Raw genomic sequence first — 20,361 nt, forward strand, 5'->3', positions numbered from 1 at the left:
TATTTTACTTATTTCTTTGCATCTGGATTTGTTACATTTACTTTGGGTTGTATAACCAGTCAAATATATTGATATTCTTTAAAATGCATTTAAAATTCAAACGTGAAAATTGGGTTGTAATTAGTTTTAGAAAGGTTAAGCACTCTTTACAGAGGAAAAAACTAGAATGTATTTGTTTATAATAAATTGAGAAATATTCTCGAAAATTATCAACATTAAACATCACATAATATTAAAAGTTTTGAAAAATGCAAAGTAAGTGATGATGAAGCAGGTTGTAGTTGGTGTAAACTGAGGAGCTTTTTCATTCAGTTTGAGGTTTTCCTGCTCCAGCGTCAGGTTTTGGCTATTCGAAATCAGGCCTGTCTCATTCCTATGAACTGTGAATGAGTGTGCGATAGGGAGAAAACATGCCCAAGAGGTCAGTCAAATTTGAAGAATTAACATATTGTAATCTGAAACAAGTCAAAGGTCATCATGTCATGTCCAAAACCCATTAAATATGTCATATAAGGAAGTTTTTCAGCTCATCTTACATTAACTTACTCACAGGGTATATGGCCCTGGCAGATTTTAAGTATTGCATGCAAGTACCTCTTTTATATATTTTATGTAAAAGATAATCAATATTACATTTACTAAAACTGTAAATGAAACCCCATTGTATACTTCATTCTGGTGCATAACCTTGATGTTTAAATTGTGACAGAAACTTGTCAAAAACACTCATTACATATATAGATTTCATATTTGCTTGTTGCAAAACAAACAAAGACAGTACATGGCTGTAAAACATTTTTTTTACTAAAATATTTAGCTGTGGTCAGGTGATATTGAAATAAAAAATGTATGAAAAATACTTTGAGTAAATATAAATATACGCACATATATACATATACATATAAATAAATAAATGGTTGTAGCGCCCTCTCTCGGCCGAGGTCTCTACTGGCACTGGGCTGATGACGTGGTGCGGTCGGTTGACCAGAGCAGCAGCAGCAGGATGGCCGACCAGAGTAGGCAAATAAAACTCGCTGCAGCTAAGAAAAAGGTAAAGTATTTTTCAACTGACCTGACTCGTCATCCCGAGAACAACCAGGAGTGTTTCTTGACTGGGAGTGTGTGTTCGCGGTGTATTTTAGCGCCTGTGTTATGAATGTCTTTACGGAGCTTGGGTGTTGTCATTACACGTCGTCCGACCTCTGCGCTGTCGCTCGTCCCGCCTGTCTTGTTCCTGTCTGAGGCTTCTTAGCGCAGGAGATCCCGGGGCTTCTTGTGGGCCTCCACTGATAGCATTAACTTTCCCAGATTATGTTGACTATTTTTAGTCGGAAAAGACATTTATAGCATCCAGCGTTATTTAGTTAGTCCGCGATTTACTTCACGAACTCACTGCCCGTTGGCTTCACTTGTCTTTTCTTTTTTTTAAAACGTTTAATGCATTTATTAGCACCGCCTAATGTGCTCACTGATGCAAGTTAACGTTAGCGGGTGGGCTAATGAATAGTTGGCTACGCGTGCATATGGAGACTATGTAGAGCAGCAGGTCAGCTTTTCGTCCTGTCTTGAGTGTTTTAGACACCCCAAAAAAACCACTAAAAGACAATGGTTTTGAAATTTAAAAAAAAAAGCCGCTCGCAGGCTACGATGGCTAGCTGGATATGGAGATGGGGGCTGTTTTGACAGCTGACACCCCCCTTGCTCTGTTCTGCAGTGTGTGCTGTGTTGTTCAGCTAGTCAGGAAGGATGAGAGAGGTTAGCTTCAGGATGTGACCTGTCAGCGTTTCTTGCTCTCATATGATGTTCTTAAATGAGAGGTCTTGGCGATAATAGTGATTCTGTCGCTCCACGTTAGAAATGGTGGCTCCATGGGTTTGTGCCCACAATTCCCCAAGGTCTCCCATGGACAGCTGTCATGGGCCCCCTGCCCAAACGTGCTCTGGCATTTCTCAGTCATAGAGCATGCAGAGACGATCTAAAGTAAACACAAGGCATGAGCTTCAATTTGCTGGGTTCGGTAGAGTAATCTGCTGAACAAGCAGGTTAATCAAGCAGCTGTGAACACCCATGATGTCAAATCTAACCGGGAAACTGGATAAATTAGTAGTGCATGACTGCTCCATCTCAAGCTACTTTCACACTGTTTCAGACACAGTGTTTTTAGTTGTTTTGTTAGCCCAAGCAGTCCTGGAGACTTGCTGAATGCGTAAAGAGAACCGAAAGACATTTGTACTATGAAATAGACTGCCTTACGTTCCTGTTGTCTCTTGTTTCTGGTTTACACCTTTGCTCATATATCTGTTATATTTCCTCATGTGCTGCTCAGCTGAAGGAGTTTCAGCAGAAGAGCTCCCCTGTTAGTGTAGAAAAGGGAGGAGGAGGTGGAGCGGGGGCCAAGAAGAAGAGGAAGGTGAAAGGACCGAACCAACTGGATACGCCCCCATCAGACAGAAACTCTCCAGATAATGTAAGTTCGTCACTAACTTTTCCCCTATTTTTCTTTTAAGTACAATCCTGCTATTTTACCCCACAATCAATTTGAGGCCTTACTTTATTTTTATTTTTTATTTTTGCTCAAGGGGGCACAAGGCCATATGATAATGAACGAGAAAGATTTAGATTGAAACTGGCTGCTACTAAGAAGCAAAGTGTCTCACTTTATCATGATACAATTACATAGTGCTTTGAAAATACGACATACCTGGTGAAACGGATCCATTTGATTATGAATAATAGTTTTGCCTTAAGCATATTTGTATTGCTCACACATTATATTGCCTGTAGAGTAGCCGGTTTTTATTAAGTTGACAAATGCTTCCTTGCTTGCTGTACAACACAAATACAGCCACAATGCCAACAGCAGCAGTGGCCTTTGACAATTTGTTGTAGTTGGATGAAGAAATTATATTTGTTTCCATTCTGCAAAGCTTTTCCAACACGTATAGGTAGTTAAATGTACTGTATAACCATAACTCCGTCATGTTTAGTACAGCAAAGATGATATGAGTATGTAAACGTTTTTGTAGTGGTTGCAAGAACTTTTATTATATTGCGAATTTGATGAGTGTTTCTGAATTGTATTCAGTAGTCTCAGTTGGGTTTCAGCTTTATCAACAAAATGTTGAATAGTCTTTTATGCCTATAGTACCTGAACATATATTATAGCGGGCTTTCAGTTTGGCGAGCTGTAACTTTTCTTCTTTCTCTATAAATACCTGCTTGCTTTGTTCTGCTGCTGTTACATTAGACGTCAGAGGCTTTAAAGACAGAGGCCCATGCTTTTGAAGCAGTCTGGAGATGCATTTTTGAGCGATCACATGAATTCATCTTTAGCTAACGATGTCGTCTGGCATCTTCTATAATATTCATATGACTTTGTGAATGCAAGTGTAATTTCTTGGAACTTTGTTTCTGTATGCTTTGTGCTTAATTTGGCAGTTTTGCCAGGTGCCCCAAACATGTCAATAAAAGTCATGCATATCACCTGTTGTGACGTATATTCCGTACATGAATGAATGCAATGCATGTGGGATTATTTCCTCTCCAGTCCATACAGCATGTAAAGGTCAATATATCTGCACCCAAAGGTAGTCCAGAAGTGAACTCAGATCATTCGATTGTCTGCTTGTCGTCATTGTGGATTTGGGTTCGGGTTCACCAATGGATCGCACTAATGGAGCAGTTGCAGCAAGGTTTACTTAGATTGAACCAAATCTAACAAATGTGAATGCACCTTCTAGTGAAGTTTGTATCTGTTTGTTCGGTGAGACAATTTGAATGGTTGCATTCACGATTCCCGACGCGGACAGCGTTGTTGTATTAGAGTTTGTTCTGGTCGAGCCAAACTTGAATCAGTGACTCGTGATATCAAAACTGATAAATAGACTTGTCAGATAGACATCATATCCAATGTAGTAGTTTTGTGGAAATATTGTGTCAACCTGTGACACCCTCTCTCGCAGTGAGTTCTGTAATACCCATATTTTGCTTCTCTACCACCTCTCATCACCTTTAATTCTTCTTCTTCAGTACGGCCACTTATTGAGTGATTTGTTTAAAGCCCTTTAACACTTGAGGACATGCACACCACTTCTCGACGGGATAAGATCATCGAATGTGGGTCTCATTGGCATTTGACTCATGGCTGAGTTCAATCATGTGACTGTTGTCACCTGCTTCTCACTGTTAACATGGATTCCAGTGTGCCGCTCAGTTTGCTGTTAACCTGGGAGTTATGTTGATTTGATTCCAGTATTTACCACACAGACGATGGATTGAATTCAGAGGCCTGTCGCACATGCATGCTCCCTGGTCTCTAAATTTCCGACTTGTGCACTTTATCTCTGTCCTCTCTTGTTTCAGTCGCTCTCCTTTTGCAGCATTGATTGTATTCGGTGATGATGATGCTGCACTACAGTAATATTTTTATTTTATAATTATGTAAGCACATGTTGCACCTCTCATTACATAATAATAAAAAAAAAAACTTTTTTCAGATTAGGATATTTTGATTCGACTAATTTCTACTGACCTCTTGGACACCCTTCATGTTTGCACCCTTTCCTTCCTGTAGTGACCGCTTCTATCTGCTTCTTTGTTTGCCTCTCTTGTCATTGTTGGATTTGCGTTCTCCCCTTTCACATCTGTCTTTTCTGTCTTTGTTTCCTTTTCCTGTAGTTTGACAGTATTCTGAAAGCACTTAGTCAAAGCAATGGAGTAGCCCTCCCTTCTTATGGCAACTGTCAGGTGAGCCTGTTCTGTCTCCCTTTCTTCAGTTCATTCCTCCCTGCTTTGTCTCACCCCGCACTGCTCAGCTGTAAATAGCAGATCTTCTGGTGATGTTTAATACTGTGTCCTGCTTCCTCATTCTTCATCAGTTGCACTTATATGTTTTGTCACATAGACCAGGAAACTTGGCAAGACCTTATGAATGTGCTTTTTCAAACAAGACCGCATTAATGGTTTAGAAATGTGGAGTTTGCTTCTTTTCATTTCCTCTGAATTCACATAAGAGTTACTGATCTGGTTGAGTGATTTGTCTTGTTTTTCTCAAACAGGATTGTTGACATTTTGCAGTCTCTAGAACTTCCATGCATGAGTCCATCAATAGGGGCATTTTACCAAACAACAATGTGTGTACGAGATGTTATTTATCAAAAAATATTTTTTCTATGGCTTCGTGTTTGTCATATTTACCTTTGTTTTATGCTGTTCTGCATGTTGTGTTGTGTTGTGTTGCTTTCACAGATTATTGTAAATCAGGATGCAAACTTCAAGTTACAGCAAACTTTTATTTGTCCGTTATCAAAACTGTCGTTCATATTTAAGACAAATAAATGCAGTCCTTTTCGTGTTTTACTCAGCAGATGTTTGCACAATGGAGAGAAGTGAGGCAAAACATTTTAGGCAGTGGCACCAAAGCATTTCTTCATCGTCACAACAAAGGTTACATTAGGTTTTTTTGTTTGTTTGTTATTTTTTTAAGAGTTTTTCTATTTTTATACAAAATTAATATCCCAAAATGTCTTTGGTTTTCTTTTTTTTATTATTACCCATGTCTGTCCAGACAGTAGATTTAGCAATTAATTCTACACACTTATTATCATAACCTTAACAGCCATCTCACCTTATTCTAAGTCAGAAGTCATCAAATTATACTCATTCCTGCACGCACAGGAAATTTGCAGCTCTTTCTGCAGAACTTGTGTTTTTCCTGAATGGTGACTGTGTGTGTGTCTGTGTGTGTCACGTCAGACCTTCCGTGAAGTGGAGGCTGTGGGATCGTCGGCTTCCCAGCAGCTGGAGGAGTTGAACAGCGAGCCTGGTCGCGACTCACCTGTGTCTAACCCCGCTAGCGCTAACACTGCTACTAACCTCGAGTCTGTTGGTCACAGCACTGGCCTGCAGGTGTGTGTCTCCCTCTGGTTTCTTTCTCAAGCACGAACACCACAGAGCGTATCTTGCAGCTGTCGTTCTTCACCCTGCCAGGCCATTGCCTCATTGCATCATAATGGACCTTGGTGTAATTGATGCCTCTTAGAATTGGAATTGTGTCATTAAAAGCAACAAATCTAAAGAAAAAAAGATTTTATCTGATGAACTTAGTTTCTCTCTCTTCTTGATTCATTTGGCTAACTCCTTTCGTCCACTTTTATTCTTTTCGTCTTTTCAGCAGGACTACCCCGACACAAATGGCAATGATAGTTCTATGGATGAGAACCGGTACGTTACGACTCCTCACTTTTTCCACTGGTGCCATCTCATAGATTTTAGGTTCATCATGTGACTTCAGTGTTCAGCTTGGGAGCTTCTGTGTCGCTGATTTACTTCTCAGCCACTTTATTGCTTTGCACAGTGCAATGTGATCGAGTAGAACAGCCCCAGTCATACATTTTTCATGTCACTTTCCAGGCAACATATTAACATGCATGACAACTTCACAGAGTATTAGAAACATGTCAAACTGCAGTCTTAAAAGGGATAATATAAGCGAGACATAAACCTCAATATTGACTGAATATCAATGCCTTTGTAAATGTGAAATTAGTAGCAGATCTGTTGTACTGAATCAGATCAGATTGTACGAGTGCACCGAATTAATATAAATAGACCTGTATTCACTTGTAATCCAGCATAATGAGTACTACTACTTTTGCTCCAGTATGTATTCAAAGTGCTTGTAATGTAAAATATTTAGAAGCTCTGATTGAGTATTTGTGTCTGTCTTGTGTTGCAGACCGCTTTCTTCCACAGAGAGCCTGCGACAGCTCTCACAACAACTAAATGGCTTGGTCTCCGAGGTACAGAGCTGCAGCCGCCACTGTCATCTTTCTATCTCTCCCACAAACACACACACACACACACACACTCTATTTTTGTGCCATACACTGTTAGGCTTTTAACAATGAGTAATGCCAACTGATGTGGACTCTCAATGAGGGTGTATCACATCTATTTTTGGCAGGAATGCACTGGAAGCAGTTTAAGTTGTTTCCAGTGTCCTCGGGCACCGTGGCACAGCTTCAGCCGGTACAGCGGACCAGCTTGATAAATCTTCTCTGTCTTTGCTGATTATGCAAATTCATTTTGTTTATCAAGTTTTTCTGAAGCTCTTATCAGCTGTAGGGATTTGCCCCTTCCCACGTGCTCTGCCTCAAATATGGTTACTTCTTTTTTATTTTGTGTCAGCAAAAAAAAAAAAAAAAAATCAAACTTCTAAAGGACAGTCGTTGTTGTTGCACTCTGGGAAATTTACTGTCAAAACGTTGGTCGCCCCAAGACATCTGCATCAAAAAACTGCTTTCCTGTGTCGGCGTCTCAATAATGTTGGTCTCATTGTGTCATTGCAGTCATCTGCTGCGTACGTGAATGGAGATAGTGCACCTTCTGTCAGTGACAGAGAACTGGAGGTAAGACGGACGGCTAACATTTTTCTGATGTTTCTCATGTCTTGACATATTAAATGTGAGTTTGGAAACATGTATATCATATCAATAGTGTCTTAATTACCTGTTGCTTACAGTGTCATATTTTTCATTACTACTAGTATAGGATATGGGAGGTTCTCAGTATCAGCTGCGTCAATTTTGACCACCAAGTGAATATGTGCACAAGTTTAATTTCTAATAATTAGATAATACTGGAAGTAGAAATGACATGCCTGCAAATAGGAAACAGAGTTTTCTGATAATGAACATATGCCAGTAGACTTTGTTCTTTACTATAGCAATTTCTGTGGAGATTTATCAAAATCCTGCAGCAAATGTTGCCCAGAAATGTATCTTAGCACTTTCTGTGTGTGTGTGTGTGTGTGTGTGTGTGTGTGTGTGTGTGTGTGTAATCCACATTGCAGGAGGATTTTTAATTAGGTTTTATAAATAGTACTTGGAGTCTTTTAGCACTGGGTCACAGATATGATGAACAAGTTCATGTGGATCTTGTGAACATCTTGCAAACGACACCAAATGATCCTGAAGGCTCCTCTACTTCCCAGCTGGGTTTAGCAGCCATCACATATTTTCCTCCTTCACCTCTCATTGAAACCACATTTTGGGCCATTTGTAACTGTGTTATTGTTTTCTTCCATGATAATGATTTACATTTGAATTTATCTCCTCCCATGTCTTCCTTTTTTTGATTTTTTTTTTGGCCACTGCACTTTATTCCCCTCTCCTTTATTTTGCCCCTCCCTTTTTCCTGGACGCATGTGTGCACGTGATAGAGTCGGAACCAGGAGCTGGCAGCCGCCCTGGAATCCAGCAACCTAACAAACTCTCAGCTCAATACCAAGCTAGACCAGCTGGTAAGAAGCTGCGTGTCTGCACATTTGTGTGTATGTGTATGTCTTTGTGTGACTGGAGAAACCCTTTTTTCTCACCCCATGAAAAAAGATTGCATCAGTGCATGTATGCATGTCATCTTGACTAATCATCACCTGGAATAAGCATGTGCGGTTTTTCTTAGTTTTTGTTCACACTTTACTGAGTGTGACTAAAATACATTTTTACAAAGCATCACTTCAGAGTAAGGAGCCCTGTGGGGGTGTGCATTGTGACAAAGGCTAATATTTCCTTTGAGGTATTGCCTAATTGTAGTGTTGATGGCTTTTCAAGCCTGTTTAGCAAACTAACTGCAATAAACACAAGGCTTCAAACAGCCGCTAAAGTTGAATGTAACAGAACTGGTTCTCTTATGGTTTGCACCATCAATGCCCCGTCTGCAATGGAGGTGATGTCTTTTGCTCCACGGTTTTGCTCAGTTAAAGAAAATGGTGTCACTAAGCTAAACTTATGGATGATGAAAAATTGCTTTTTAGTAAACATTAATTCTTACTCTATTGGTCTACCAGGCACAGCAATCTCAGGAGCTCACCGACCAGCTCCAAAAGGTTAGCTTTTTTTTCTTTTCCCTTTTCACTTCAATCTCATATATACCTTCCTAAAGTTGTTGTTTGTTTTTTTTAACCTTCTTTTATCTTTTATTTTCATTCTTTCAACCCTCTTTCTTAACTTCCTCCAGGAGCGGAAAGAATTTGAGCAGAGATTTTCAAAAGAGCAGGGGGCTATGCGTGAGCAATTGCAGGTAAATGTTTCTCCAAACCCATACAGAGGACATGTCTGATGGAAGTTGTTTTTTGGTGCAATATATTAGTTGTAACAATGCCTCTTGGCAGTAGATTTCATAAAGCCTGATTATTTTCATTTTAATTTGTGCAACATTTTGAGAATTAAATTGTGGGTGGAGCAGAAGGGAGTATTTGTGGTGTGCCCATTAAATGTCTTCTAAATCTTTTCAAACAGCTTTTTCTTTATTTGGAGGTGTTTATATCCTCAGGTGAACAATACAGATGAAGAAAACCACGTTCGCTTACTTGGTACAAATAGTGTTGAATATATTAGATTTACTTTTTCCTTCTTCAGACTCCACATATCAAATTCATGAGACAATAAAGACAAACTGTTAAGCACTGGTTGAGAACATTTGGCAAATTTGCATTGGATGTTGCTTACAAATGTGGCACCAAAGAAAATGTAACAAGTAAACAGATTTTCAAATTGTGCAATGTTTTTGTCAAGAAGCTTTGTTAAATGTAAGTAATAACAAAGTAATAATCTATATAATAAAAACGTTTTTCTGCAGTTTAATGTTTGACTTTAAAATGTAAAATGTTACCTAGAAATAAATTGAATGTAATTGCAATCCAAAAACACCACCTCCCCTTCCCAAAGGTTGTTTAGAGTTACATGCTGTGGATCAATGCTCATTATATTAGATAGTGTTATAACTAATTGTGTTCTGTCCTTATCCCAGGTTCATATCCAGACGATTGGCATACTGGTATCGGAGAAATCAGAGCTACAGACCGCACTACAGTACACGCAACAGGCGGCACGGCAGAAGACCGGTGTGTGTCTTTGTTATTTAATGAGCTTGGCAACATCTCACCCCGACAGTAGGTACTTCACACTGTGTGCCTCTCCCTCTTTCTGTGCTTGTGTGTAGCTGATGCAGACGAGCTCAACAACCGTCTGCACGCAACAAAGCAGAGAGTGTCTGAGCTGGAAAGAACTCTGTCTTCTGTCTCAACACAGCAGAAACAATTTGACAAGGTAGCTACCATTGCTGTGATCTCCCCACAAATTCAGAATCCAGAGTTAAATTGGTGATGTAGATGCACTTTAAGATGAACTTATTTGATTAAAATTGATCTTTGAGTGTCTTTGCATTGTCCAATAAATGGTTTCTTTTTTTCTTTTTTTTTATCTCAGCACAATAAAGAACTTGAAAAGGAGCGAGACAGTCTGAGGCTGGAGGTGTTTAGAGTAAAGTAAGTTTATTCACACACAAGGCATTTCCTTCCATTTTAGAGGGGATGATTTTCTTACCTTGAAATCAGCAGCACTTTCTATTCTGGTTGGATCGATTTAAATATGCATTTTTGTGTTGACAGTAATTTAAACGAGGAGGTGAGGCAGCAGAAGTCTGAGCTTTCGGAGCAGTTTAAGCTGAGCACCCAGGATAATGGTGGAATGAGGCTGGAGGTGGAAGACCTCCGCAAGAGGCTCGAGTTTGCTGACCTCATGTTGCAGCAGGTGGGTTAATCCGCAAATAAGCAATTTCACAACTCGGACACATTTAAACTGTTGCAATAACTGGGAGTGGTGGACCAACTCAACACCACGTCTGTATAGACAAACCACTGTCTATTTTCCAACAGCCTGATCTTCCTCATGTTTCTGCTGCCTTTTGCTTCAACTTTATGCTTTTTGTGATTTTCCTCCAGTACTCCAGTCAGTCAGATCCCAGCAGTGCCAGCCAGCAGGTGCAGTTACTGTTGGAAGAGAAGCAGCAGCTGGAGGTACACAATCACCAGGTAAAGACAAGCCTGTCTCTTCCTCTTATCCTCATGATCTGTGTGCTGTAAAGCAGGACATTGTTTCTCACAGGGATAACCATGACTCTTGCTGTATTTATTTTTATCATTACATCAATACCCATGAACCTCGATATGCCATCTATCTATTCTCCTAATTCCAGTCACTTACATTTTTGACATTTTGAGATTTACGACACAAAAATGCACACTTGACTCCCAAGGCTACAATCAAATAGCTTCTAAATGCTATAAATTCACTTTTTTTTAATCACAATTCGGTTTTGTGTTGTTGTAGCTGATGGAGTCCATTGACCAGCTGAAGACAGAGAGAGATCGTTACGCAGAGCAGATCCAGGAGGAAGGTCGTGTTTGGAAAGACAAAACCGAACAGCTGCTAACACAGGTATGTCAGCAACGGAATGAGAACTTATGGTCGGCCCATCCATGCATCTATATGTCACCGCTTTAGCCATTTTGGGGCTTCAGAAGGCTCACATTAGAAAAAAGTCAGGGTTCATCTGAGACGGTGCGCCACATAACGATTATCCAAATCAAATTTTATTCAACAATAACAAAACAAGCTTGTCTTTGTTAATCTGGGAATAATATGTATCCAGGCTCAGGAAGAACATGTAAATGCAAAATCACTGAGAACCTGTAAGTTCAACCCAGAAGACCTAAAAGGAGGTTACAGTCACTCCTGTACAGTGCCACCCACATCAATGTTCATATTGGCCAATAATTCATACATGTACAAAAGATTTAAAGTCAGAAGCCACTTAAAACAGTTCGGAGAATGAAGCCAAAGAAACCTGCAGACTCTCCCACAGTGCAAACAAAAGCCAATCTCAAGTGCAGCATTTCCTGGCACAGTGCTCCTCTTGCTTTGTGTTGGGAAGCTCAAATCAGGAAGAAAGCTCCCAAAGACGTGAGACAAAAGAAAGCCTCCATAAAGCAGTTGTAAATGTTTCCAAATAAAAAGAGAAGCTGCTGAACACCAGAGTTGCTGTTTATTGCTTCATGTTGCCACAGCAGAAAAAATATGCACAGATTATATTTCACTGTATTTTCATTATTTTGTAATTTTTTTTACACACTTCTTACAGAGTGATTGATTAATGGCGATTTTTGTGTCTACAAAGGTATCGTTGGTTGCAGAGGAGAGGGACAGAAACATAAACAGAGTTGAAGAACTGGAAGCCACCATTTTAGAACTAAAAAATGCTGCAGGTGAGAGGCCATTACAACTCTGCCATGTTTATTCCTCATCCTCAGTAAGTTTCATCTGTGTTTATTGTGAACAATTGCTTTGGTTTGGAAACAGTGTATTTGTTTTATGCTTGTTTACCGCAGTGAAAATCGTCATCTGCCTTAATAATAATGATAATAATGCATAGGTTTTATATAGCACTTTTCAAGACACTCAAAGACGCTTCACATTGCATTATTCATTCCCTCCATCCTCGATGGTGGTAAACTACATTTGTAGCCACAGCTGCCCTGGGGCAGACTGATGGAAGCGAGGCTGACAATCTGCGCCATCGGCTGCTCCGACCACTCTTAAGCTTTAAAAGAGTCATTTTCCTCAGTCTTTCATTCCCTACATCAGTATTTGAAAACAAAATTAAATTTCCTGTCAGTGTTTTTTTTTTTTTATTATTGGTAATAATTATTTATCATCAATATGTGATGGTTTGAGCTGAATATTAAAATACAATGTGCAGATGGCACGGCTACTGCAGTCTGGTATGTTTAACAGGATCACTATCCTTACTTTCTCATAGCATTGCTGGCCCAGGAGAGGGAAGCTCAGGATGATGCAGAACCTCAGCCTTCAGGACCCTCAGAGAGTGAGGTGGCTCTACAAGAAGCCCTCCACAGCCTGCAGCGGGAGAAGGAAGCTCTCACTGCACAGTACCAGGCACAAGTACGCATTTCTTTTTTGGTTCCCCCAAATCTTTTGGTTTATGGGAGAATTTGTCATTTATATGCAAGATCAGTACTCAACAGTAATTCTGATGTGACGTGTTTGTTTTTGTTTTTTGTTTGTTTTGTTTTTTAAACTCATCCTCTAACGTATTTCCCCCCAGCTGAGAGATAACGAGCAGCTGAGCCGCCTATGTGCCGAGCAGGAGACGCGTCTCGGGGACCTGGAGCGGCAGGTTGAGAGCCAGGTCCAGGAGGAGGAAGACCGCCGGCGCATGCTGGAGGACGTGCAGTCGGACAAGGCCACTATTAGCCGCGCTCTCACCCAGAACCGCACGCTGAAGGACCAGCTGGCTGAGCTGCAGAACGGCTTCGTCAAACTGGTGAGGTTAAATACATCATGCTGTCCATCTGTCGTCGCGTGATACATGTACTTCTACTTCTGTTATTGTTCTATTATTTTCTGTCTCAGCCTGTTTCTAAGATGATAGGCAGCAGAATACTGCATGATCAGCTTTTCATTTTGTCATTGACTAATTTTAATGTTTTTAGTGCAATAGCTTTATTATAAATCAAAAAATCCGTTCATGACCTTAGTCTTACTGCCAAAGGCTTTAAGTTTAAGCCAAAATTCCTTTCATTCTTTGCACCTGACAGACTAATGAGAACATGGAGCTAACCACCGCCATCCAGTCAGAGCAGCATGTGAAAAAAGAGCTGGCTCGCAGAATGGGCGAATTGCAAGAGGAGCTGCACAACAGAAAAGAAGAGGTAACATCTCATACGTCACTTTTTGACACAAACACAGCTGCAAGTCTGCAGGATCGATGTTGTTTTCACCGTCCATTTTGCAACGAAGTGAAGCACGGCTCATTATTTTGATACCAAGGTTGACAAGAACATCCAAAGGAGAAATTAAATTGACTGCAGTCGACTATTGTCAGCATCTTTTTGGCTTTGCTTTTTGTCTCCTCCAGCTGGAGCTGAAGTCTACGGAGTCTCAGAGTCTGGTAGAGCAGAGAGATCAGGTTGTGGCCCACTTGCAGCAGTATTGTGCTGGCTACCAGGCCCTGGCTTCAGAGAGGGAACAGCTCCATCAACAGTATCTGCAGCAGACCCAGCTCATGGACCGGCTGCAGCATGACGAAAGCCACGGCCGAGTGCAGCTGGAGATCAGTCACAATCAGCTCAAACAAGCCCAGGTCTGTATTATTAAGTTAAAACTTCATCCAGGAAACGTATAGTCCCTGATATCGAAAAGTCATGTTGCCAAAACTCACTATCACTTCTTTGTTTGGTCTCTTACAGACTTTTAAACATGCATGAGCTATTTTTTTCGTCTATTCATTCATTTAACTTGTCCTTTTCCAGGAGTACTTGGATCATCTGGTCAGAGACAACGAGAACCTCAAGGCTGAAGTGAAGGAGCTGCTCAACAGCTCAGCTCTCATGACATCTTCCAGAGACCAGGGTATCTTTCTCTTATCATTTACCCCTTTTGTCTATTCAGTCAATTTTGAAACCTTCTCTACCTGTTTGTGTGGCACATTGTTGTTTTGATCAAAAAAAGTTCAACCGACTTTGTGGTTTTCCTACATTTTGCTTTAAAATAAATCAAAGGCTCAGAAAGTGAAAAGAGGAGTCGCTCTCAGCAAACAATGACATAGTATCATTGATGTAAACTGCCTCACAAGCTCTAAAAGCAGAGCTGCAGCATCAGCAGTCTCAAATCTGTGCCACCCAAAGGCAAAGTAATGTAAGAGCAGCTTGTTTTATAACCTTTGAATATAAGATATTCGTTTGAGCGCTCGGCAGAGGCAGTGATTGCTGCAGCCACACCATAAATGTGAAAATAATCACTTTAAATGCCGTGTTATTCATTGAGGACTTTAAAAATGTCATTTATGTCATGTAGGAGATGGAGTGGAAAGCCAGTCTCTGCAAGAGAGTCCACAGAAGTCGACTTCTATAGTGATCCCAGATGACTTTGACAGCCAAAAAGAGATGGTAAGACGAGCCAAGGGGGAATGATTTAGTCTCAGTTTTCATGCGCATCACCGAACGCCACAAAACACTTTGGTTTGGTTTTTTTTGTAACCATCTTTCACTGTTGCTCTTCACTGCCCTGCCCACACAGGAGGAATTTATCCGTGGAGCGCTGTCACAGTTGGAAGCAGAGCGGGACGAGGCCCGACGGCAGCTGGAGGAGGAGCACAGGCTTCACATGGCAGCCCGGCACCAGGCTGCTATGGCTCTCAGTGTTGAGCAGCAACAACACAGCTACAGGGCTGACCATGAACATGAACTTGATCATGGTCACGATCATGGTCACGATCATGGTCACGACCATGATCACGATCATGGTCACGATCATGGTCATGGTCACGGTCACAGCCATGACCAGCATAATCACTGTGATCACAGTCACGAGCATTCAGGTTAGGAAAAACACAATGTTTGTGTGACAACTTTCAAGTTTTTTTTCATTGTTTAACATCACTCTGGGAAGCTGTTTACAGCCTGTAAAACTTTCACCTTACAAATAGTAACAGGAGTTTGTATCAACTCTTAATTGTTGCGGTCTGTGGACCAGATGGAGGCGTGCCGGCAGAAGTCCATCAGGCTCTTCAGGCTGCGATGGAGAAGCTTCAGCAGCGTTTCACCAGCCTCATGCAGGAGAAAGCCGACCTGAAAGAGAGGGTGGAGGAGCTGGAGCACCGCTGCATCCAGCTGTCTGGAGAGACTGACACTATTGGTGAGACTGGGAAATATTGAACTGTCCATTTTGTTCTATTTCATATTTAAATACTTGGTGAACATTTTCGTCTCTCATCCTTTGATTTTGCAGGGGAGTATATAGCTCTGTACCAGAGCCAGCGGGCCATCATGAAACAGAAGCACCACGAAAAAGAGCAATACATCAGCATGCTGGCCCAGGATAAGGAGGAGATGAAGGTATTGTTGAACACTTTGCTGAATTTGAAGCGGGGGATAACTTTCAGCCTTTTTCCACACGAAACCTTTTTTGAGCTTTTCTATCATTGATATAATAAAGTTTCACATTGACATACCAACTGTTGAATAGCTCTGCTTTCATTTCTTTTGTCGCCATGTTCATTAGTCTTGCTCTATCGAATTGGAATAGATTTCCGTTGAAAAATAATTTAAATGGCCATGATAACATTGACATTTGCTGAAATGAAATGGCGAGATAGAGTTGGAGCCTTGAGGATAGAGACGATCACTGTACAGCGAGTTATCAAGACTACAGGCACATGCTTCTTGAAAACAACTGAAAGATGCTATTTCAGAGAAGGAAGTCTGTCGCTCTCACTGTACGAAGACTTGACCTGGCATAGTCTCTGCATGCATCCCGTCACCCGTTTCCGCTGTCAATCAGGCAAAGCTGGCGGAGCTGCAGGATCTCGTCATGAGGCTGGTGGCAGAGAGGAACGACTGGTACAACCGTTACACCGGAGCCGTAGCTGGCGTGGGCACCGCAAACCCAGACCTGCTTCCCGTCGGGGAGGAACACATTCACACGGACCACCGAGCGCACACACACCCAGAGCTGGTTGCAGTCGACGGAGCAGGTACGCACAACCATAGATGTTCTACAACAGAGATCACCGCAAACAGTTGAGACCAAAAGTTGCATTCAAATAAACTGGAATAAAACCAGCATGTACAAGTTTTTTTTACTTTACTGTTTAAACGGTGTGTTTTTATAATGATTATCTCTTTGGCGCAGAAGCCATGGAGGTCATCCCTCTATCAGAGCCGACCGCGGACCCGGAGTCCGCCTCTTCCCAGGCGCATCTAACCGGGGCCATTCAGACTGATTCCAAACCGCTGGCACCCAAAGAAGACGCCACAGCTCAGCAGATCATGCAGCTGCTCCACGAGATCCAGAACCCGCAGGGGGCTCCGCGGCCACCCCCCTTCCTCGGGGAGAACCCCTGCATCCCCTTCTTTTATCGACCCGACGAGCAGGATGAAGTCAAGATCCTGGTGGTGTGAGGCGTGAGAGGTGTATGCGCGTGAGTGTGTTGAGATATTGGACAAGTGGTGAAGTCCGGGGAATGTCGAGTCCCTCCTCTCAGTTTACTTGTAGCTTATTTGATCATATTCACAAACACGGAAAAAAGATTAGCCCCTGCACACGACCGGTCATATCTTCAGCCAGCCGCATTAAAATGCCCCGTTTTTTTTCTGTTTGCCAGCACTTTCTTGTGCTTGAACTGAAAGAGGATTTGTGTTTGTTTGGGGTTTTTTTTTTTTCTTGTTTATCTGTGATGCTCTTCCCCGAGAGGAGATGATCAGGATTCCTAAACGAGATTTGATTATCCTCCTTCCTGCAATTTTAAAATTCCCTTCTCAAACATATGTGCAATAAAGGGAGCTTCATTTTCCTTCCCTTCAACTGATATAGTACTTCACGGAGCTGTTTAAAAATAGACGAGCGGCTTGTTCGTGTGCAACTTCATTCAATTGCAAATCTCCGTTTTGTTTCACTGTGCACATGCCAAAATGGAGCATCGCATTAAGAGCACCTGAATGTAATAACCCAAGTATTTGTCTTTGTTTTAATGTGAAGAGAAGGTTCCAGCGGGAGGATGGGAGATTGGGTGGTTTAATTTAAAATGCAGGGAGAATAATGAAGGCAAGGTTAAGTTGGTAAAAGACACGAGTGCACATATCGACTTTGGGACAGCAGCTGCTGCTCTGGTTTGAAGTTTTAGTTGCACAACCGAGATCAGTAAGATGGAAGCAGATGTTGCTGATAGGTACCGTTCCTTTTCTTCGTTGTCTTTTTTTTTTTTTTTTCTTCTTCTCCCTTGTTTGTAGATGAAATTGTAAAGTGTTTTTTTTTTTGTTTTGTTTTTTGTGGGACTGAGTAAGATCGTCACTGTTCTGAACAAGTGGTTGATCAGAATAATTTAGGGCTTAAATGTAATTCAAAGACTCCAAATAGTAGAACACAATGAATCAGTTCAGGTTACAGATTGTATTTGGGCAGATTCTCCACCTCGTCTTGATGATGAATGAGATGGAGTTGCTTTGCTGGGAATGACTATTTCTCATTTTCTTTCTTCATAGTGTTCTACTTTATCTTCTCCATGAGTAAGGTATACCGTTCTGGGAGAGGTCACTTTCGTCTCAGTGTCTGTACTCATAAGTCGTCTTTCTCAGATTATTGGTTCTCTGGTGCTTCGGGGCATTTGGCTAATTTGTTTCTCGGACTCAGTTCACATCCATGTTGCATAACTTACTTTTTCTTCTGCAGAGCTTCTTCCACTGAACTTTTGTGGTTTTTGTGAAGTGTTTAAGGAGTGCAATTTCCTGGTTCAAAACAAAATGATTGATAGATGCTGAGAACACACATGGGGTTAAATGTGCTTTGTGATTTTTTTTTTATTAATTTTTTTTAAGAAACCAGAATGGCATTTAGAGTCCAGGAGATGCAGCATTTTTCTTTTAATATACAAAAGCAAACAATATCTGCCGTTTCCCGATGCCTTTCTCACGGTGTGTTTAGTCTTTTTGAAGGGTGTTTAGTCCGCGCGGCGGTCATGCATCAATCAACTACAACCAAAAGTCATTTAGAGATGAAGAGACTTGCTCCTTCGGAGGGGCTCTTAGTCTGGTGGATGCATCTTTTAAGACGGTGGCGGTCGTACTTAAACAAACTGCACTAACTGCAATCACACCAGGGTTTGTTGTGAGCCGGTCAAATTTAACAAGTTTGAGCAGATCGTTAGTTTCTGTGCAGATTAACACCATGAGCCTCCTGGTTTCTGTTACGTTTACTTGTAGTCCTGCATATCAGAGATAAACTACTGCACATCTTTAACAACTGGACTGTGTGAGTGTGTGTGTGGAATCACAATGTTCTTATTTAGCCAAAATTACATTAGTTATATGATTTGTTTTCTTTGTTTTTGTAGAATTTTATCATATTATATAAGTAGTATTGCACTAAACATGTACAAAGCTTCTTGTTCTTGCTCTGTCCTCTCCGGCTGGTTGGACAGAGACGCTTCCACCGTACAGAGCCTCTTCGCTTCTTGAGGAGACCAAAAAAATAAGTAAATAAAAATGGGGATCCAATGAAGCTTTCTATTCCTGCTGAGGATTCAGGTGAATTTATCCATAGTTGTTGCTCCTGGAATACAGTTGCAGTGTAAATATAAGCCGAACGTGAAATTACTATGAGAGTCCAGTAATTTCTTTCCAAAGGTGAGGGACCAATCAGGTTATAAAACGTCAGCTTTTTAGAAACTTGAGCCACATTGGTCATATTCTGTAACGCTTGTTTGAGTCACTGATGGTCATTCGACACGTGATGACGGGGAATTCATGTCCGGCGCCAGCATCTGGCTTTACAGTAGATCTCAAACGGAAATCTAAGTAAGAGTAATGGGGATTTTTCAGTGTGGCGATTTAGTTTTCACAACCAAGACAAAACCCATTTTAGCTTCATTTTCCTCTTGATTTAAATCAAATCGAGACCAAAATCTTTAGTTTCCGTGCAAATTACAAAGTGAGCAAGATGTTTAATGCACCATTATTTAAGGAAAACAATAAGTAGGTACCGGCAACCTTATGGTCGTGAAAATGTTTCAGATTAACTTAAATACTACACAGTTGGCTTCGTTTGTCCCCAAGAGTAACAGGCCGGAAAGCATTTGTGCAGAGTTTTGTATTTTACAGATACAAAAAAAAGGATTATTACACTCTAAACATAATTTCCATATGTCTTGGTGTTGTTTAAAGCATCTTTCTTGAATTACACCACTTTGGTAGTATCAAGTGCTTTTCTTTTAGTACAATTACACCATCATCCTCACTTTTTACTTCCTCGCTTCTTCCTTGGGCTGAAATTTGGGTTTTCTTTTGGATGTAGTATAGATTTATTCGGGTTTTTGTTTTTTTTGTTTTTTTGGTAGTGGTCAGCCCAAGATGTAAACACCAATTAAAAACCCTCTTAGTTTTGATTTTGGGGCTTGTAAGATAACAAATAATAACAAAGTGGATGAAGAGATTTCCCCTGCTTTGTGATTCACTGTTAAATATGTTACACGTGATACAAATGGGAACGAGAAAGCAATTATTGTCTCTACTGTAAAAGAGGTGGTGTGTATATACTGTACCTGTGTAACATATTGTATATTCATTATGCCTGGTGTGTGGGTGGGGGGGGGACCCGCTCTGCCACGTTTACTGGTGGTGTGGGTTGTATGTCTGTCGTATGGAGTCGCGGTGTCTGGCGGTTACTGACTGGCTGTGATTTATTACAAATGTTGACTAAAAATGAGAAGATATTCTATTTATTTGGAATTAAGTTAGTATCTCAACAAATCAGTTTGAATCTAAACCTCGAAGTGAAAAAGTTGGAAATGAAGGATCATTGAGAGAAATGATTTGTTGGAGTGCTGCTTCTGACAGAAGCTTTCTGATTATATTTTTTTTTTTTTCTTGAGTAATATTTTCTCTTCTTCTCCTGAATAAAACTGATTGAGCAACTTGAAAACGTGTCAATTGTTGGTGGGGTTTTT

The 20,361-nt window shown here is 40.9% G+C and overlaps 1 protein-coding gene across 1 annotated transcript; it reads left to right on the top strand.

Moving 5' to 3' along the window:
• Positions 1–962: 962 nt before the first annotated feature.
• On the top strand, positions 963–19,980 carry golga2 (golgin A2; the record flags this gene model as incomplete). Its single annotated transcript, XM_080510555.1, is given in 28 exon segments — positions 963–972; positions 975–1,051; positions 2,327–2,467; positions 4,678–4,746; positions 6,173–6,222; positions 6,737–6,800; positions 7,350–7,409; positions 8,222–8,302; positions 8,849–8,887; positions 9,019–9,081; positions 9,811–9,904; positions 10,003–10,109; positions 10,269–10,327; positions 10,451–10,592; positions 10,784–10,873; positions 11,172–11,279; positions 12,019–12,106; positions 12,661–12,803; positions 12,967–13,185; positions 13,460–13,573; positions 13,780–14,004; positions 14,174–14,273; positions 14,718–14,809; positions 14,940–15,240; positions 15,396–15,557; positions 15,651–15,757; positions 16,203–16,395; positions 16,554–19,980. Coding segments are annotated over 28 exon segments (3,267 nt in total). The 3' UTR covers positions 16,823–19,980.
• Positions 19,981–20,361: the final 381 nt, after the last annotated feature.

Source organism: Blennius ocellaris (assembly GCF_963422515.1).
Source record: "Blennius ocellaris genome assembly, chromosome: 15".
In the NCBI taxonomy this organism is placed as follows: domain Eukaryota; kingdom Metazoa; phylum Chordata; class Actinopteri; order Blenniiformes; family Blenniidae; genus Blennius; species Blennius ocellaris.